Source organism: Sorex araneus, chromosome X (genome assembly GCF_027595985.1).
Source record: "Sorex araneus isolate mSorAra2 chromosome X, mSorAra2.pri, whole genome shotgun sequence".
In the NCBI taxonomy this organism is placed as follows: domain Eukaryota; kingdom Metazoa; phylum Chordata; class Mammalia; order Eulipotyphla; family Soricidae; genus Sorex; species Sorex araneus.
The window spans coordinates 55428252-55448211 of record NC_073313.1 but is presented as its reverse complement, the minus strand read 5'-3'; the positions used below and the strand labels follow the sequence as shown (position 1 = coordinate 55448211).

Genomic DNA, 19960 nt, shown 5'->3' with positions numbered 1-19960 from the left:
GCCCTACTGCTGTGCTATCACTCCAGCCCCCCAAGATAATAAAATTCTAAAATTTGTTACAATGTATAGCATTGTTTTTCAATTATTCCATTTATTTTAATTATTTCCCTCTATTTTTGCAGATCAAGCAGATGAAGTCTCAGTTTAGGTTTGGAATCTGTGTTATTAAAATTTTAAAAATGTATCATTAAACACTGGTTACAAGCATTCAGAGTTGTATTTCTATAAGTCATACAGGTGTACACAGTATGTGTTCCTACTAAGCAGCTGACATAATGCATAGAATACAGTGCGTACTAAATCACTAGAAGTCATTGTTCTTCTCTAGTACTAGGCCTTTGACTTGGCCACTCCCATATTTTGGTGTCTTTTTGGTGCCTTAGCCCACCACTTTCCTTACCTTCTCTCATCCAAAGAGCCCTTTCAGCTATCTTACCTGATTTTTTCTTCCTCTTGTTCCTTTAGGTTTGTGATTTCCCCACTTTAGAGGGATTGAAGTTTTAGTTTTGGGGAACACACCCAGAGGTGCTCCAGGCTTACTCCTGGCTCTATGCTCAGAGATCATTCCTGGTGGTTCTCGGGACCATATATGGTGCCCAGGACTGAACTCAGGATGGTCCTATGCAAGACAAAATACCCTACATGCTGTATTGTTGCTCTGGCCCCTAGACTCTGAAGTTGTTTTCTTTTTTGTTTGTTTTTGGGCCACATCTGGCAACGTTCAAGGATTATACCTGGCTCTGCACTCAGGAATCACTCCTGGCAATGGTCAGGGAACTATATGGGATGCCCGGCATCAAACCCAGGTCAGCTGCTTGCAAGGCAAGTGCCTTGCCTGCTGTACTATCTTTCCAATACAAGTCTGAAGTTTTTAGAGGTAGTGTGTTCATTGGAGTTTGGTTTTCTGCACAGCTCTCCATACAGATTTGATTCTCAAGTGGAGTGGGGCTTAATGGTAGCTGAGATTAGGGTTTCTCTGGCCTCGTTCTGGTTCTATATACAGATCTTTGCTTATGATGGTGTTACATCTCAATAAACCTAATTTATCAAACATCATTGCTTAGTCTACACTACCTTAAATAGACTAAGAACACTTAATAGTAGCCTACAATTGGCAGGATAACCTAACAAAGCCATCTTTGTAATAGTGTTAACTTTATCTCATAATTCATTAAACTACATGACATGGTTTACTAAACTGTTGCTCACTGCCACTCCCCAGCATCACAAGAACCTTACCATAAAATATTTGCCTAGGAAAAGATCAAAAGTCACAGTGTATGGTCTCTACTCAATTTATACTGTGTTTGTAAAGTTGCACTGGAAAGCTGGACTATCATATGTGAAAAATTGGGCAATTATAGGTCAAATTATTTTTAAATTGAGATTGTAATATGCATGTGTTGGTATGCCCCTAGGGTATCACAGAAGCTGAGCGAGAGGCTTTTGAACTGCTCCCCGATGATGAGCGTCAGTGCATCAAGTGTAAGACCACATGCTTCTTATCTGCCTTGGCCTGCTATGACTGCCCAGATGGCCTTGTTTGCCTTTCCCACATCAATGACCTCTGCAAGTGCTCCAGTAGCCGACAGTACCTGCGGTGAGCAGAGGGTTAACCTGGAGGAATGGGGTTAAGGAGGAAGATAATAGAGCTGGACTAGATGTGCTCCTGCCCGCCTTCTTTCCCCAGGTATCGATATACCTTGGATGAGCTTCCTGCCATGCTTCATAAGCTGAAGGTTCGGGCCGAATCCTTTGACACGTGGGCCAACAAAGTGCGAATGGCCCTGGAGGTGGAAGATGGGCGGAAGCGCAGTGAGTGATGGGGGGATGGAGGGACTCCACAGGCAAGTTCTATTCCCTTCTCTTAACAGAGCTTCACCCTCTTCCTTTGTCTTTACTCAATACTACTTACTCCTTACTACTCTTTTCTCTCTCCAGGCCTTGAAGAACTGAGGGCACTAGAATCTGAGGCCCGTGAGAGGAGATTCCCTAACAGTGAGCTGCTACAGCGATTGAAGAACTGCTTGAGTGAGGCAGAAGCTTGTGTGTCCCGGGCTCTAGGACTTGTCAGTGGCCAGGAACCTGGGTATGGTAGCATGAGGTGTTGGGTAGAAATAGCCTACTGAGAATCCAGTGTCTAGGAAAAGTACTACAAAGGATGGATTCTTGAGTAATCATGATACAGACTGGACTTCAGTAGGAAGTGGATAAACACTGCATTGTGAGGTGGCCTGGGAAGCATTCGGAAGGGAGACAGACCAGGCAGTTACAGTACAGAATAGACCCTCAGTGCAGTGGAAACTACAAATGCTTTTATTTTATTGGTACCTAGAGGAGATTCCAAATATGCAGAGAGATTTTTTTGTGCAGCAAGTAAGTTATATTAACCTGATAGCTTTAAAGTTCATGGTAGACAATGGACTGAGAATTCCATCTTTTCTTGGCATTGGTTTCTAAATTTCACCCTCTGCACATATCAAGTGGTACTCTCTTCTGATTCTTCTTGTCACAAATAAGCTCCTGTTATTAAGACCCTTCCTCTAATCTGGGTGGTTTTTCCTGGGGGAAACTGTTTAGTATAAGAGGTCAAGTTAGGCTGGAGGAAAGGTATTGGGTCTGAGCAGAGAGCTGTAGGGAGGGTACTGGATATGAACTTGAAACCCCACATGTGAAACTTCCATAGCCCCCACAGGATACCTGGTCTACAGATGACCCTGGATGAGCTCCGGGCTTTTCTGGATCAGATGAACAACCTGCCTTGTGCCATGCACCAGATTGGGGATGTCAAGGTGAGAATGGGTGGGCTTGAGTGCTATTGAGGGATCGGGGATTGCGGAACTCTGAGCAGCAGGCCACTGTTGGCTCCCTTAAAAGCTTCAAGTATTTGAGCAAGACAGGATGCATATTTTGGGGCAGGGGTGGAGTGGGAAGAAGATGAGAGATAGGAGGCAAAGGTCTAGTGAGTGTCTTTTAGAAGTAGAATTGGAGGGAGGGGATAGCTGGCAAGGGTATGAGTACGGGCTGCAGAGTCAGGGAATGTTTCCTGGTGGAGGTGGAAGAGGAGATGGAACAAACAAGGTTTGTGAGCCTGAAAAACTGAGTCACATTCAGTCAGTGAAATGAAATAGAGAGGGACCGGAGTAGCAGTACAGCGGGTTGGGCGTTTGCCTTGCATGTGGCCAACCTGGGTTCAATCCCTAGCATCCCATATGGATGCTGAGCACTGCCAGTTGTAACTCCTGAGTGCAGAGCCAGGAATAACCCCTTAGCATAACTGGGTGTGACCCCAAAAGGCCCCCCCTATAAAAAAGAAATGGGATGGAGAAGGCAGTGGACAGCAAGGTGAGCATAGGTATTTGTGAGAAGGGCAAGCACAGCAGAGCATTTTTGGGGTAGAAGGTCTCCTGGTGCTATAGTTTAGACTCCTACGGGGGCATAAATACAACAGATTCCTGGCCCGTTTCTATTAAGAATTTACAAGAATCTATATTTTAATAAGCCTCCCAAAGTATATTTGAGAAGGCAGTGAATGTTAGGAACCACTGTCCTAAGGCTTGGTGGAGGAGAGTCCAGCTATGTTAGTCTCTTTCCCAAAAAACTAGAGGGTCCTAAGGTAGGTGGGGCAAGGGTATCTGTAGCACCTCTTAACTGGTCCCACCTGAGGAATTTGCTCTTCATCCTTTGTCCCTGTAGGGTATCCTGGAACAGGTGGAGGCCTACCAGACTGAGGCCTGTGAGGCCCTTGCCTCACTGCCCTCTAGTCCAGGGCTTCTGCAGTCCCTGTTGGAGAGGGGACAGCAGCTGGGGGTAGAAGTGCCTGAGGCACAGCAGCTTCAACGCCAGGTGGAACAGGCACGGTGGCTGGATGAGGTAAAGCGCACGCTGGCCCCATCAGCTCAAAGGGGCACCCTGGCTGTCATGAGGGGACTATTGGTTGCGGGTGCCAATGTGGCCCCTAGCCCTGCTGTGGATAAGGCCCAGGCTGAGCTGCAGGAGCTGCTGACTATTGCTGAACGTTGGGAGGAAAAGGCCCACCTCTGCCTGGAGGCCAGGTAAGTCCAGCCTCCTGCATTCCCTCTTACACCCCAACCTTCAAAGAGAAGCTAAAAATGATGCTCATGAGTGGCTTTGGGCAAGACTTTCCTCCCTTCTTTTGTTCCCTTTAGAAAAAATGTAACATAATATGTGTTTATATATGTGTTTTTAATATCATAGAGGCAGAGATTTATGGGGAAGTTATAGCTATGTAGGTGTATGGAAGACTAACTCCATGGGCCAACATGAACACAACAGAGACACAAATACCAACAAGCCAATAGACATGTTGGTCAAAAGAGACTATGCACAGGCAAATCTGACAAACTCTGGAACTAGATTAATGCCACAGGTTGCCTGTAGGCACTGCCAGAAGGCTGCACACAAACAAAAACATTGGATGGTTTTGAACCCTAGCATTGCTTGGTCTCCTGAATACCATCAGGTATGTCCCAAAAGCCAAAAAAGAGAAAAGACTGTCAGGAGTTGCTTACATACAGTCTGGAACACATGAGGACTGACGACTACCCACAGGCAGAGTTTAAGCAAGTAGTCCCAAGTAGCTCTAGGGGTTCGTGCTGATGTATGTCGTGGTCAGGCAGACCATCCCAAACTGAGCTCTCTTTTTTTCTCTACCTCTAGGCAGAAGCATCCACCAGCTACGCTCGAGGCCATAATTCATGAGGCAGAAAACATCCCTGTTCACCTGCCCAAAATTCAGGCTCTCAAGGAGGCTCTTGCAAAGGCTCGAGCCTGGATTGCTGATGTTGATGAGATCCAAGTGAGGATACTGTTATCTTTCAGCCCAGACCTTTATTCTGCAGGGGAAGATGGCACATATCATTTGTGCTAGGTTGGGTTGACTAAAGTGAGAATGGGAGCATGGCACATGATGAGTAGGCAGCATGAGAACTTGTGAGATTGGCCTGAGAGAGGGGAGGAAAGAGAACAGCACAAGCAAGGAGAATAGAAGAGACTACACACACATCAACCTGGTTGGCCTAGGGGGTTACTTGGTATCTGGGGAGCTAAGTCAGTGGACGAAGGGTTTGAGGGAGAGAACCAGGAGAGTGCTTTCCTTAAGATGATCTCGGGTTGGGGTGGGTTTTTTCCCCTTGCCTTAAGAATACAAGTTCAGGCATCTTTGCAGCTCAGGGCCAGACATAGAGTAAAATCAGTAGGTGTAAGCAGGTTGAATTAGACTTTCTCTTGCCTCTTTCCCAGAATGGTGACCACTACCCCTGCTTGGATGACTTGGAGGGCCTGGTGGCTGTGGGCCGAGACCTCCCAGTGGGTTTGGAGGAGCTAAGACAGCTAGAGCTACAAGTGCTAACAGCACACTCCTGGAGGGAGAAAGCTTCTAAAACCTTTCTTAAGAAGAATTCTTGCTATACGCTACTGGAGGTAAGGCCCAGGACCCTGACCTACAACCTCTCCCGGCCCTCGCCTGGCTGTGGTGAGACAACTTGTATGATATTGTGGGGGTTTGTGGGCAGTGTGGAAGGGAGGGGAGGGAGTGGGAGGCAGGGAAGCCTGGTCATTCCACCTCTGTCTGCCTGCCTCAGGTGCTCTGCCCGTGTGCAGATGCTGGCTCAGACAGCACCAAGCGCAGCCGGTTGATGGAGAAGGAGCTGGGGTTGTACAAATCTGACACAGAGCTGCTGGGGCTGTCTGCGCAGGACCTCAGGGACCCAGGCTCTGTGGTAAGGAGCTTGGGCCCAGATAGGGAGAAGAGCCAGGCGATGATTAGTGTCTGAGCCGGGTGACCATGGGCAGACCACTGAGTTTTTGAGTCTTAAACTAAGTTCCCTGAGTCTTAGTTCTGGTTTGGGAGAGGGGTGTTAGTGGTACCAGACAGGGAAGGGTGGGGCTGCTGACTTATTCTTCCCCTGTCCTGGGCATGGCAGATCGTGGCCTTCAAGGAGGGGGAACAGAAGGAGAAGGAGGGTATCCTGCAGCTGCGCCGCACCAACTCTGCCAAGCCCAGCCCATTGGCATCGTCGACCACAACTTCCCCTGCAACTTCCATTTGTGTGTGTGGTCAGGTGCCAGCTGGGGTGGGAGCACTACAGTGTGACTTGTGTCAGGACTGGTTCCATGGGCGATGTGTATCTGTCCCTCGCCTCCTCAGCTCCCCAAGGCCCAGTTCCACTTCATCCCCACTATTGGCTTGGTGGGAGTGGGACACCAAATTCTTGTGTCCACTGTGCATGCGCTCACGGCGCCCGCGTTTGGAGACCATTCTAGCACTGCTAGTAGCCCTGCAGAGACTGCCTGTGCGGCTGCCTGAAGGTGAAGCCTTACAGTGCCTCACGGAGAGGGCCATCAATTGGCAAGGCCGTGCCAGGCAGGCTCTAGCCTCTGAGGATGTGACTGCTCTCTTGGGACGGCTGACTGAGCTTCGGCAACAGCTGCAGGCGGAATCCAAGTCAGAGGAGCCCACTACCTACCTGCCTGCCCCTGCCTCTGACTCTCTCAGAGAAGGTATTGGCAAAGATAGGCCTAAGGTGAGCTGTCTAGCCCCATTCTTATTCTCAAATTCCTATATCCTGGTCCTCTTTCCTGTTTAGGCTTCAGTCCTGCCCTTGCTGGTTTGTTTTTTTTTTTGCTTGTGTTTTTACTTATTTTTTAAAACTTTTTTTTATTTAATCACTGTGAGATAGACCATTACAAAGCTATTTATGATTGTTTTCAGTCATACAGTATTCCAGCACCCAACTCTCCACCAGTGTACATTTCCCAGCACCAGTGTCCCCAGGTTCCCTCCCATCCCGTCTGCCTCTATGGCAGGCACTTTTCTTTCTCTCTCTCTCTCTCTCTCTCTCTCTCTCTCTCTCTCTCTCTCTTTCCCTCTCCCTCTTCCTTTCTCTCTTTCTCCTCCCTCCCTCACCCTCTCTCTCCCCGCCACCCCTTTTGGATTGTCCTTGCTTTTTGATATTCAGACTACTTTACCTAGCATCCCTTCCATTCTGCATCCTGTCCAGATCCTTAGACTGCTCCTGCCAGCAGCCTGTGCTTGCCGTACTTCAGGAAGTGGAGGGTCCTAAATTGGGATTAAGGGGATTAATGGAGCTTGGCTCTTCAGTTACTACTCCTCATTCTTTCTTATATATCAGGTCCAGGGGTTGCTGGAGAATGGAGACGGTGTGACCACTCCTGAGAAGGTACCCCCGGGGGAGGGCTCAGGTAAGAGAGGTAGGTCTAGGTGTAGGTAAGCTATTAACTGGATAGCACCAGAGTTGTCTTTGCTTTGTCTTAGTGGTGGGAATATAGCAGCATCCTCTAATCATCTCTCTGCACACCATCACTATCCACCCTCCCCCCTCAGACTTGGAGCTGCTGTCTTCAATGTTACCACAATTGACTGGCCCCGTATTGGAGCTGCCTGAGGCAACCCGGGCTCCACTGGAGGAGCTCATGTTGGAGGGGGACCTACTGGAGGTGACCCTGGATGAGAACCACAGCATCTGGCAGCTATTACAAGCTGGACGGTCTCCAGACCTAGAGCGGATCCGCACACTTCTGGAGGTGAGAGTGGTCATGGGTTGGGCCAGGAGGTCAGACCAAGCAGGCAGGGAGCCCAGGTCTGACCACTGGCCATACCTCTTTGCCTGTCTATGATCACAGCTGGAGAAGGCAGAGCGCCATGGGAGCCGGACCCGGGCCCGGGCCCTGGAGAGGCGACGGCGGCGGAAGGTGGATCGGGGTGGGGAGGGTGATGACCCAACCCGAGAGGAGCTAGAGCCAAAGAGGGTACGGAGCTCAGGGCCAGATGCTGAGGAAGCCCAGGAAGAGGAGGAGCTAGAGGAGGAGACTGGGGGTGAGGCTCCACCACCTCCCCTCCCCACCACTGGCAGCCCTGGCACCCAGGAGAACCAGAATAAGAACAGCTTGGAGCCAGCATTGGGGGCCAATTCAGATCCTTTGGTTCCTTTTCCCACTCTGACTCCCCGGCTGCATGTGTCCTGCCCACAGCAGCCACCTCAGCAACAGTTGTGACAGTAGCTGAGCCTAGCACAGACCCTTACAGAGAGCCCCCGGCCTCAAGGATCCTCTTTCTGACCATCAAGCCTGCTTCTTGGGAGGTGGGCGAGTTGGGGGGGGGATGGCCACACCCCCAGCCCACCCCTGAGTCCCTTGACTTTTATATTCTGACTCCAAGGTATTGTTCAGACCTCAGCTCCTGGGGGCCGGCCCCTGGAGTTCCCCTTCCTGGTAGCCTCTAACCAGCATTCCCAGACACCTGAGGCAGATAGATGGATGGGCAGGTGGGCAGAGGGGGTTGGCTGGGGCTAGGCCAGCACCATTCCAGAAACAAGGCCAGTGCTTATGTATACTGGGGGAATCTCCTCTCCCTTCTCTCCCCAGTTCTGGCCCTGGCCAGGCCATGCTACACTAACCTCACCTCCTCCTCTCACTCTTTATCCTCCTTCCCCTCTTTACCAACTTCTCCCTTTTTCTTCTTCCCTTGATCAGTCTACCCAGGAGGAGGAAATTTCACATAGCTGTGCTTACAGTTTTTTATTTTAAATAAATTTGGTTAGGGAGCTAACAACTCCCTATGATCTGAAGAAAGCTTTTGGTGCTTGTCCTCACAGCCACTTCAACCTTTCTTTCCTGTCCTACCCTGTATCCTTTCCTCCTCCTGGGTTCATGTTGTAATAAAAGAAGATTGTTGGTGTGTAATTAATTTGTTCAAAAAAGAAAAAGCAAAAGAAGAAACTTGGTTCCAATTGAAACCTATTTTAATTTTATTTTATTATTTTTCCTCTTCTTAGAAATAAAACCCTTAGCAACATTTTTTGGAAACCTGTTTCTGAAGTGTATTTCTCTTCAAAGGGGGAGACTAGTGCCTCCAAGTTCTGAAACCAAGTTCTGCCAGTTCTCCTTAACCCAGCCTCCCTGGGTCTGCCCCCAACTCCAGTCTCCACATAGGCCTTGCACACCTTACCTGCAACATCCTCCTCGATTTGATGCCCTCCAGTCTCCACAAGCCCCTAGAAGGATTTTTCCTTGTTACTTTTATTGAAGTGTAACTTACACACCTTAAAATTTTACCTATTTTAAATGTATAAATCCAGTGATACAGTTGTCTCTAAAGTGCAGATCTCATTGAATGTCACTGTTTCAAGCTGTCCATGATGCTCTATTAAGATCAAGATTGTATACTTTTATTCATTTTGGAGTGCTTTCCTGTCTTACCTAGATGTCATGTCCAGGGACCTTTTTCCTGATTTTCTTCCACCCTAAAGCGTTCTTTTCTGTACCTATGAATGGGGCCTAAAGCTCAGGTGTGTTGACATTTGCAACTGCTGAGTTTCTTTTTTAAAAATTCTTTGGAGGATGTGGGCATAGGGAGATAGCTTAAATGGCAGAGTACATGCCTAGCACATACAAGACCCTGAGTTCAATCCTTGTTCCGCATGGCAGCCCCTTCCTAGTCCCATTCACAGCACCACAAGTGTGATGTCCTTATTTTTTTTAAAAAGCTTTATTGCAGTATAATGTATGTACCCTACAGTTTACCTAAAAGAAATTATACTCCTTAGATATCACCGCCCTTCCCCAGTTCCCCAGCCTATGACCATCATTAATTTATATGGATTTACCTATTTGGACATTTTATATAAATGAAATCATAGAATATTCAATACTTTGTGACTGTGTTCTTTCACTTACCATAATGGTTTCGAGCTGAGTTCACTTCTAATGGTTTTATGTTAGACATATTTCTTCACCTGAACCCCAATGTCTTCCATATGAGCATTTTAGACTAAATTAGGTGTTATTACCTGAGTTTGTTTACATGTTTTTGTGGGGATTGAGGCATGTATTTTTAATCATGAAGATCTTGCATCAGTTCATAAGAGGAACCTTGTCCCTCCAAAGGCTAAGAACTATTGTTTGTGGTCCTTGATACTTTGTATTTCAAGTTTACCCATATGAAGTATATATGGATACATAGGCAGAGAAGCTCTAAGGCAGCTACCAGCTTCCCATCTTGTTTAGATCTGAAAAAATTGGCCTTCATTTCAAGGGGCTCCGTAAAGGCTGAAGAGCACAGCACACTGCTACAGTCTACCCTCTTGAAAATGCTATGTGGGTCCACTGTCTAAGCTTTTTAGTTACTGCTAGTGGTTGTGTGAGAAAACCTACCTCTTCTGGCAGCTTTGGCAGGAATACCTGGTTCAGCTCTACCTTTTTTAGCTTTCTAGTCAGGAGGCATTGGGCTATATAAGAAGAGGCTGAGGCTAATGAACAACTCTGTCTTCAGCATTTTCACCCCAGTTCAAGGGGAAATGCTGGCCTTTTGTCTACTCACCTATATGGTACAATCTCAAAAGACTGAAAGCCGAGAGGAAGGAGCTTAGTCTCAGTGCCTCACTATTAGTCTCCAGTCCCAAAGCAATTAGCCATCAGAAGTGTGAGAGGAAGAGGAGGTAACCTATGATCTGTACAACTAACTTCTAGGCCAGAAAGTTGTTTGGTCTAGGTTACAGGCCTCTAGGGTACAGGACCCAGGCCTCAACGATTTTCAGATATCCTGCCCCATCATGGTGGGCATTTGTGCTGTGAGCCCATGGAGAGGCTCTAGTCCCCATCTGGATATACTCAGATCAAATTTGACCTTCAGAGGGGCCGGAGCGATAGCACAGTGGGTAAGGCGTTTGCCTTGCACGCGGCCGACCCGGGTTCGATCCCCGGCATCCCATATGGTCCCCCAAGCACTGCCAGGAGTAATTCCTGAGTGCAAAGCCAGGAGTAACCCCTGAGCATTGCTGGGTGTGACCCAAAAAGCAAAAAAAAAATTTGACCTTCAGAGTTTGCTCTGGTTGCTGACCTGTCCGGTTTTCCCAGACACTCCTGGAAGGGGGAAGTAATTGGTTTAGAGGAAACCCAAATGAGTGAGAAATGGGGAGAAAGAGGATCTGGTAGCAGAAGTAGCTTTCTTGTTAGTTGTTTTCTGTTGTAGAGATGCTAACTTAAAACTGTATCCTCCCAGAGTTTTTCGTATCCCTTAGAATGACTCTTGAATCCAAGGACATAGAAGAAAACATCATTTCTAGAGTCTTTCCCTAACCCCTTCCCTCAGGCCCTTACCTTCTCCTTCTCTGCTACCTCCATTGGACTTGGATTAATGAATCTGTCTTTCCTCCCCACAACTCCCCATACTGGATTTCCTAGGGAAGAAAGGGCTTGACTACATTCTAAGCTCAGGAGAGAGGAGCAACAGTTAGGAGTCCCATTGCATGTCAACTCTGTTTCTTTTTCATGGCATAAAGTTCACTGGTAAGGGTACTATTTCATGGGAGTAGGTCTGAGGTTCATGATTGTTGGGCCCTTAAGGGGAAACACTGACCAGGCTTTCCAAAAGTTTTGAAATTGTGATGGGAGAAGAGGGATTGGGAGGCAGAGACAGGTAGGTCCCCTGCCCTTGAGCATCTATATTCCAGAAAAGGGTAGAGATTGGCCCCTTATGAAACCCATCCTGGATAGTAAGTTATATATGGGAAATAACAAGTACCTTTCAGATATGTAGGGAACCCTTGAAGAAAAAGCCTGGCCCTTGCATATTAGCCTCAAAAAAGCTGCGTTTCCCAAGTCTCTTGAGTCTAAGGCCTGTGCTGCCTGACAGAAGTAATCCAAAGTAATCAGCCTGCCCCAGGGGGTTCAATGTTACTCTCTGCTATTGGTAGGTAGGAACTCAACATCACTAGGGCCAGACTGGCTTTAGTAGATAAACCCCTCCTGTTGAGCTTACACATAACCTTCATGTCTGCCTATTATTTGTTCTGTATTGCTCTAGTAAATTACTTCAGAAACCCAATAGTTTAAGACAAGGACATTTATTTCATAATTCCTGTAAGCAAACTTTCTGCACAACTTAGACTGGGTTTCGATTTCAGTATCTTATGACAGGCTATAAAGTGTCAGCCAACGCTCCAGTCATCCCTTGGAAAGGGGAAGACTGAAGAAGGATCCACCTTCAAATCTGTTCATGGGAGGATTCATTTCCTCTCAGGTTTTTGAACTGGGAAGGAACTCAGCTCTTCATAGGCTGTTGATAGGATGCTTCCCTCAGTTTTCTTTTTTTTCTTTTTCTTTTTATTGAGTTACTGTGAGAAACACAGTTACAAGGCTGTTCATGGTCAGGTTTCAGTCCTACAGTGTTTTAACATATCCCTCCACCAGTTTACATTTCCCACCACCAATGTTCCTAACTTTCCTCCCCACAGCCTGTCTTTATGGCAGGCATTTTCCTTTTCCTTTTTTCTTCTCTCCTCTCTCTTCCCCCCCTTTTTGGGCATTATGGTTTGCAATACGGATACCAAGATTATCATGTTTGTTCCTTTACTAATATTTTCAGCATGCAGTTATTATCCAGAGTGATCAGTCATTTCCAACTATCTTTGTCATATCTTCTCTATCCCAACTGCCTTCTCCCCCAGCACTCGAGGCAGGCTTCCGACCGTGGACCAGGCCTCCTTGCCCTTGTTTCTACTGTCCTTGGATATTAGTCTCATATTATGTTTTTTCATATCCCGCAAATGATACAAAATTCTGTATCTATCCTCCTGACTCATTTTGCTCAGCATAATACTCTCCATATTCATCCATTTATAAGTGAATTTCATAACTTCATTTTTTCTAATATTCATATTCCATTGTGTACCATAGTTTAACCGGTCATCTGTTCTCGGGCACTCTGGTTGTTTCTAGATTCTGGCTATTGTAAATAGTGCTATAATGAACATACAAGTGCAAACAATGAGATATCTCACACCACAGAGACTGGCACACATCAAAAAGAACAAGAGCGTCTAATGCTGGTGTGGATGGACTCTTCATTATTGGTGGGAATGCCAAATGATTCGACCTTTTTGGAAAACAACATGGGCATTCCTCAAAAAGCTAGAAATTGAGCTTTCATACAACCCAGCAATACTACTTTGGGAATATTCCCTCAGTTTGTTTGTCATGTGTACCTTTACATAGGGCAGCTCACAACATGACCTCTTAACAAAGCAGTCAAATGAGAGGTTGTGAAGACAGGAGAAATTCATGTGTGCAAAGTGGAAGTTAATCTTACAACCCAATATCTGAAGTAATACTCCATCATATTTGCAATATTGCGTCCAGGTCATATATGCAAGGGGAAGGGAATCACAGAAGCACAAATACCAAGAGGTGGAGATCACTGGGGACCATCTTGACATAGTATCCTCTACCTTCTAGTGATTGACATCTCTTCTACATGCAAGATACAGTCACCACTTCCCAAGGTCTGAAAGTCTTGTTCCAGTGCAATATTGCTCATTCCAATCTCAAATTCAGACTCCTCAGGTGTATGCATATGGCTCCTTAAATAAAGTTTGCCCCACCTGTAGATCTGTGACAAGTTTTCTTTCCCTAACACCCTAACATACAGTGTTGGAACAAGCACAGTATCACTGCTACAAACATTTTAGTTCAAAGGAGCCTATAGCATTTTGGAAATCCAGCAGGACAAATGATTAAGTTTTCAAAGCCTGGGAATATTCCATGCTCCTGAGCTCTGCAATCTGGGGTTTTGGTTCTACCCTCTCTGTACTCTATTTTCAGAAAGATGTCAGGGTTTGCAGCTGAATAATTTTTCAAGTTTAATTCCTGCCACTAGAAGTGCTGGTCCAAAGGCTTTTCCTGGGGAGTGGGGGAGGGAGAAGGCACAGTGCTTAGGGCTTAATCCTGGTTAGCATTCAGGGTCATTTCTAGTGAGCTATGGGGACCATATGGGGTGCCAGGGATCAAACTTGAGTGGTTTGCTTGCAATACAAATATCCTACCCGCTGTTCTAGTGCTCTAGCCCCAAGGAGGCTTTTCATTTTGTAGTGTCTGTAATCAACTGCCACTGGTAAATGATACATCTGAATCAGTGAAGCTCTATGCCCACCAGTGCTCAAGGCTTACTCTTAGCTCTGTGCTCAGGGCTCACACGTGATGGATTCTGGAGACCATATGAGGTACCAGAGATCAAACCTGGGTCAACTGTTCAAGGCAAGCATCCTACCTGCTGTACTGTTTCTCTGGTCCTAAATCTTTGACTATCAATGTAACCAGGCAACCCACCTATGGTTAGAATTTTCCTTCAATGGGCGCTGACATTTAAGCTAGCCACTTCCAGCTAGTATAAAACCATCTGTAAACCAACTTTAAGTAGGGTTTCTTAGTTACTTCATCATAGAGAATGCCCCATGATGCCTCAGGTGTGAGAAAGGAATGAGTGCATCCATTGGGAGTATAATTCATCTGATCAAACAGCTTGTTTTCTAGACCCATTTATATAAACCTATTTGGTGATGGAGTGCTGCTGCATGTAGGCAACCTCATGGTGGATGAGGTAACATAACTTCTCATGGGCAACTCAGCTTGCACAGATCACATAGTGTCCTATACGCAATCATTTGAAAATTTTCTGCTCTTCCTTTTTTTCTGTTCCTGGGACTCCTGATAACACAATGTGGATACTTTTAATTTTATCTTCCATTTCTTTAAAATTAGATTAAAATAAGATTAAAACCTTTTTAATCTTTTTTTCAATTGATTTTAAGAAAGTACTTACTCTGATATTTCCATTCATTAATTTTTTCCCTTCAGCTGCAGTCCTACCTTTGACGCCCTCAATACCATGTGTGCCCCAATAATGTAAACAGGAACTAGGCAAGTTACAGGATAGGATTTGGGATCCCCTGGCCCAGTGTGAAGACTCAGGCCAACATTTCAAGTATGATCTGATTCCTCTGGTGAACACAGTGAATGCATCAGGAATCAACATGAACTCAGAACAAGTATCCAGCCTATTTCAAAAGGTCTGTATATTTTCTTGTCCCCCAGGGCACACACTTGCTGTAATTCTTATGGGAAACACAAGGAGTGAGGGTTCATATTTGTGAGAAGTATAGCAAAGTTCTTGACAGGTCCTTCCCTTTATCCCCAGAGCCAGAGAGATAATACAAAAGGTAAGGCACTTACCTTGCACAGGGAATGACCCTGATTCAATCCCCAGCACTGCATATGGTACCCAGCACCACCGGTGTTCACTCTTGACCACAGAGCCAGGAATAATTCCTGAGAAACACCAGGTATGCCCCAATCCACCCCCCTCAAAATAAAAAATGGAGAGGCTCTCTGATTCATGAACTGGAGGAGAGACTGAGACTACTTTTTGGTAGAGTTTGCTAGAATGGGATTATGTTGTTAAATCAAGTAAGCCCTTATTAGTCTGTTTGTGTATTTACTGTTTACGTGTCCACCACTGTAGATCCTTGTAGGTCAAAGCTTTCTGAAATCAGACCTAACTTATTCTAAAGGTGATCTGTCATCCTCTTTGAAATCAGAGACCTGTTATTGTGAGCTCTCATTATGCCCGTGACTTACAGAATAAAAACCTCAGCCATACTTTCTTATTACTTGGTTTTATTTAGAATTTTTTTACTGAATCACAGTGAGATACACAGCTACAAAGTTGTTCATGATTGGGTTTCAGTCATATTCAGCCATTATTTTTAAGGATACGGGTACGTATAAGGCAAAGGTAAATTCTGGAATAAAAAAAAAGCCTGTCATTTCAGACAATAAAAAGTTACTTCTTGTTTCTGCAATATTCCAAAGCAGGTGTTAATAATTGGACTACCCTCTTATAAGTGGTGTCCATGCACATTCTGTCTAGAGGGCCTACCATTTTCAGAATATGGTTATCATTGGGATGAGAAGATTGTGCTGGGGTTGGGAGTGCATGGAAATACATCTGACCTCGGTTCAATCACCAGCACCACATATAGCCCCTCCAATAATCACTGGGTATAGCGCTGGAGGCCCCTAAGAACTGCCGGCTATGGCACTGGTGTCATCTAGCACTATAGGCCCTAATCCACCTAGTCACATTGGCCAAGTATCTCTGGGAATTGCTTCTGGGCACTGCTTTGTAGGTCCCCAAAATAAATAAAGTTATAATTTTACTATGGTCATTTTTCAACTTCACCAACCAGAAGAAGACTTTTAAGAAGTAGGTCTAAATGTAGTTATATACGTCACTTCTCATATTCCATTAGCCAGAACTCAGTAAGCAATCATACTTGGCTACAAAGGATGCAGGGAAATGTCAGATTCCATCTTGAGAAAGGAAAACAGGTTTAATGGTTACCTAAATAGTCTTTGCAACATCTCATAATGTGCTCTTCAAAACCCTGTGAAAGAACTCCATGTAGAGTGGGGGTAGGGTATATCCATCCATTGTCCGTATAAGTCTTGTAAAATCCTGTGTTCTGACTGACATATGATGGAATGGACATCGGCTGTTATTGGCTGCCAGTGGATTGTCTATATTGTATGGCTCACAAATGCTCTAAATCTCCAAATGGCCCTTGGCAGAAAACAAGTTTCCCTACCCCTGATGTAGAGAGCAAGTTAAATGTGTTACACATGATTAATTGATTCCAGCATCCTTGTGTTTTCTTTTTAATGAAGGAAAAATAGTTTTATTTAAAGAAATGTACTAGAGAAATGTGAGAAGAGAGATATATGTATTCAAGAGAGAACACGGCTTCTCAGGGGAGTGGGTGGGGAGCCGATACCAGCATTCATATTGCCCTAAACCTTTGGAAAGCAGTTTTTCTTACCATTATACTGCGTGTTGGGTTTAGGGCCATACCCAAACCTCTGCACTTGTAGGATGTCAGTGTTTGAGGGACCATGCTGTGCAAGGGATTGAACCCGGGTACTGAATACAAAGCTTACATTTAACTATCTCTCAGGAATTTTAACTGCACCTAACACAACTCCTGATTCTAGTTTTCAATCAATCAACAGACATTTAGCTGCATCAAGTAAGCATAATCAAGATTACTGACAAGTGAAAGTTATTAAAAAGTTAAACTCTACAAAAACCAGTAAAGACACTGCAGAAAAAGAGCATTATAGGGCCAGGGATGTGTTCAGCGGTAGAGCATATTCCTTGCCATATGTGAAGCCCTGAGTTTGACCCCTGGCACTACAAATTTTTTTTATAATGGGGCCAGAGAATGCAGTGGGTAAGTCCTTTGTCTTGTATGCAGGTAACCCCGGTTCAATCTCTGACTCACCAGGAGTGATCCCTGAGTGCAAAGCCACGAGAAAGTCCTAAGCACTGCTGGCTGGGGCCCCAAACCAAAATCGACTCCCACAGAAATATATGTATGTAGAAGAGAAACCAGTGTTCACTATGCATATAGATATGCAATTCTCAACAAAATACTAAACAACTAAATCCAATAGCATATTAAAATTATACACAGCAAATTGGATTTACCCCCAAAATGCAAAAGTGGTTAGAAAAGAGATAAAGTTTATACATCATATTAATAGAACAAAATTAAAAAATGTACTCTACCACCTCCATTGATTCAGAAAAGGCATTTCAGATAAGAAAAGGCACACAAATTTAAAGTTTTAGGCTATTAGATCAACACATTAAAGTTGTGTTTTTATACACTAGCAAGAAACAATTAGAAAATCAAATTAAATTCCATTTAAACGAGCAGAAAAAAAATTAGCTACATCCCTATCAGGATACCCATGACATTTTTCAAAGAAATAGACAAAACTCTCCTCTAAAATTAGTATGGAACAAGAAACCCCCACGAATATCTAATGCAATACTTGGGAAAAAGAAGATGGGTGGCATCACCTTCCCCAACTTCAAGCTGTACTACAAAGCAGTAGTAATGAAAACAGCATGGTATTGGACTAGAAACAGACCTGCAGACCAATTGAACAGAATTGAATATTCTGTCACAGACGCTCAAATATATGATCACTTAATCTTTGACAAAGGAGCAAGAAATGCAAAGTGGAACAAAGAAAGCCTCTTCAACAAGTGGTGCTGGGAAAACTGGGCAGCTACACACAAAAAATGAACTCTGACCTCTGTCTAACACCAGGCACAAAAGTCAGATCAAAGTAGATTAAAGACCTCAACATCAGACTTGAATCCATAAAATAAATGGAGGAAAATGTAGGCAGAACCTTCCATGACATTAAAGCTAAAATCATCTTTAAGGATGAAACACCACTGACCACACAAGTGGAAACAAATATAAACAAATGGGACTACATTAAACTAAGAAGCTTCTGCACCTCAAAAGAAATGGTGACCAAAATACAGAGAGAACCCATGAAATGGGAAAGAATATTTGCCCAATACTCATCAGATAAGGGATTAATATCCAGGATATACAAGACACTAGTAGAATTGGACAATAAAAAAAATCCACCGCTCAAAAAATGGGAAGAAGTGAACAAAAGCTTCCTCGAAAAAGAAATGCAAATAGCCAAAAGGCACCTGAAAAATGCTCTTCATTGCTAAAAATCAGGAAGATGCAAATCAAACCAACAGTGAAATACCATCTCACACCACGGAGACTGGCACACATTCAAAAGAACAAAAACAACTAGTGTTGGCGTGAATGTGGGAAGAAAGGTACGCTTCTTCATTGTTGGTGGGAATGCTGACTGGTCTAGCATTTTTGGAAAACAATAATGGGCATTCCTTCAAAACCTAGAAATTGAGCTTCCATATGACCCTGTAATACCACTTCTGGGAATATATTCTGAGGATTCTAAAAAGCACAGTAGAAATAATATCTTCACCTGTGTGTTTTTTGCAGCACTGTTCACAATAGCCAGAATCTGGAAACAACCTGAGTGCCCAAGAACAGACGACTGATTTAAGAAACGTTGGTACATCTACACAATGAAATACTATGCGGCTGTTAGGAAAGATGCAGTCATGAGATTTGCTTATAAGTGGTTAGTCATGGAGAGTATCATGCTAAATGAAGTGAGTAAGAAATAGACATAGAAGGACTGCACTCATTTGTGGAATATAAATAACATGAGACTGACACCCAAGGATAGTAGACACAAGGGCCAGGCATATTGCCCCTTAGTTGGAAGCCTGTCTCAGGAACTGGGGGAGAAGGCAGCCGTAATAGAGAAGGGATCACTAAATCATTGATGGTTGGAGGAATCGGTTTGGGATGGGAGATGTGTGCTGAAAGTAGATAAAGGACCAAACCAGTATCTATATTGCAAATCATAATGCCCAAAAGTAGAGAGTATGTGGGAAATTGTGTGCCATAGAGACAGGGGAAGGGTTGGGGGGCAGGGATTGGTGGTGAAACATTGGGGACTGGTGGAGGGATGGGTGTTCGATCATTGTATGATTGAAATTCAAACATGGAAACTTTGTAACTATCTCATGGTGATTCAATTAAAAAAATAGCTACAAGTAAGCTTAACCAAAGAAAGAGACTTGTATATTAAACATTGCTGAAAAAAAATTAAAGGAGATCTAAATAAATGGAAAGGCATCATGTGTTCTTGGGTTGGAAGATTTGTGTATTTATATGATAACACTACCCAAAGCATGAAAATCCCAACAGCCTTTTTGCAGAGCTATGAAAATACCAATTCTCAAATTCATGTGGAGTTATAAATAATTCTGAGTACTTAAAACAGTCTTAAAAATAAAGGACATTAGGGGACAGAGAAATAGTACTTCAGGCAGGGTACTTGCTTGCAAGCAACCAACTTCGATTTGACTCCTGGCACCCCAGATAGAGCCCTGCGCATAGAGGCAAGAGTAAGCCCTGAATGAATAGGCACTTTGAAAACTCGACCCAAAACAGTAAACCTCAATCAAAAAATAGAGAACAAAATAATTTAGCCAATTAGCTAGAGAACTTTTATTTTTTAAATTATTAAAAATTTTCAGGTCATTTCAAAAGTTTATTTCCTGCTGTCTTTTCTCCTTAGAAATAATGCTCAAGCATTTGAGAAGCAAAACTAAGACAAACAGCAACACATGCAAAGTAAAACTTCTCTTTTTTCCAATTGGCTTTAAAAA

The 19960-nt window shown here is 44.4% G+C and overlaps 1 protein-coding gene and 1 pseudogene across 5 annotated transcripts in view; both read left to right on the top strand.

The window, feature by feature from the left end:
• Positions 1–8836, top strand: part of KDM5C (lysine demethylase 5C) — a 35412-nt gene extending 26576 nt beyond the window's left edge. For 4 of the 5 annotated variants that reach the window (XM_055122841.1, XM_055122845.1, XM_055122842.1 and 1 more), the window contains 12 exons: positions 1419–1600; positions 1691–1815; positions 1942–2089; positions 2687–2792; positions 3697–4055; positions 4681–4819; positions 5263–5442; positions 5604–5741; positions 5946–6545; positions 7155–7224; positions 7367–7566; positions 7666–8836. In XM_055122841.1, coding sequence (XP_054978816.1) covers positions 1419–1600; positions 1691–1815; positions 1942–2089; positions 2687–2792; positions 3697–4055; positions 4681–4819; positions 5263–5442; positions 5604–5741; positions 5946–6545; positions 7155–7224; positions 7367–7566; positions 7666–8037 — 2619 coding nt within the window. In that variant the 3' untranslated portion in view covers positions 8038–8836. The remainder of the gene's footprint in view (positions 1–1418; positions 1601–1690; positions 1816–1941; positions 2090–2686; positions 2793–3696; positions 4056–4680; positions 4820–5262; positions 5443–5603; positions 5742–5945; positions 6546–7154; positions 7225–7366; positions 7567–7665) is intronic. The other variant, XM_055122846.1, reaches the window with a different exon arrangement.
• A 144-nt stretch (positions 8837–8980) lies between these two features.
• Positions 8981–19960, top strand: part of LOC101553773 (60S ribosomal protein L23-like) — a 34999-nt pseudogene continuing 24019 nt past the window's right edge.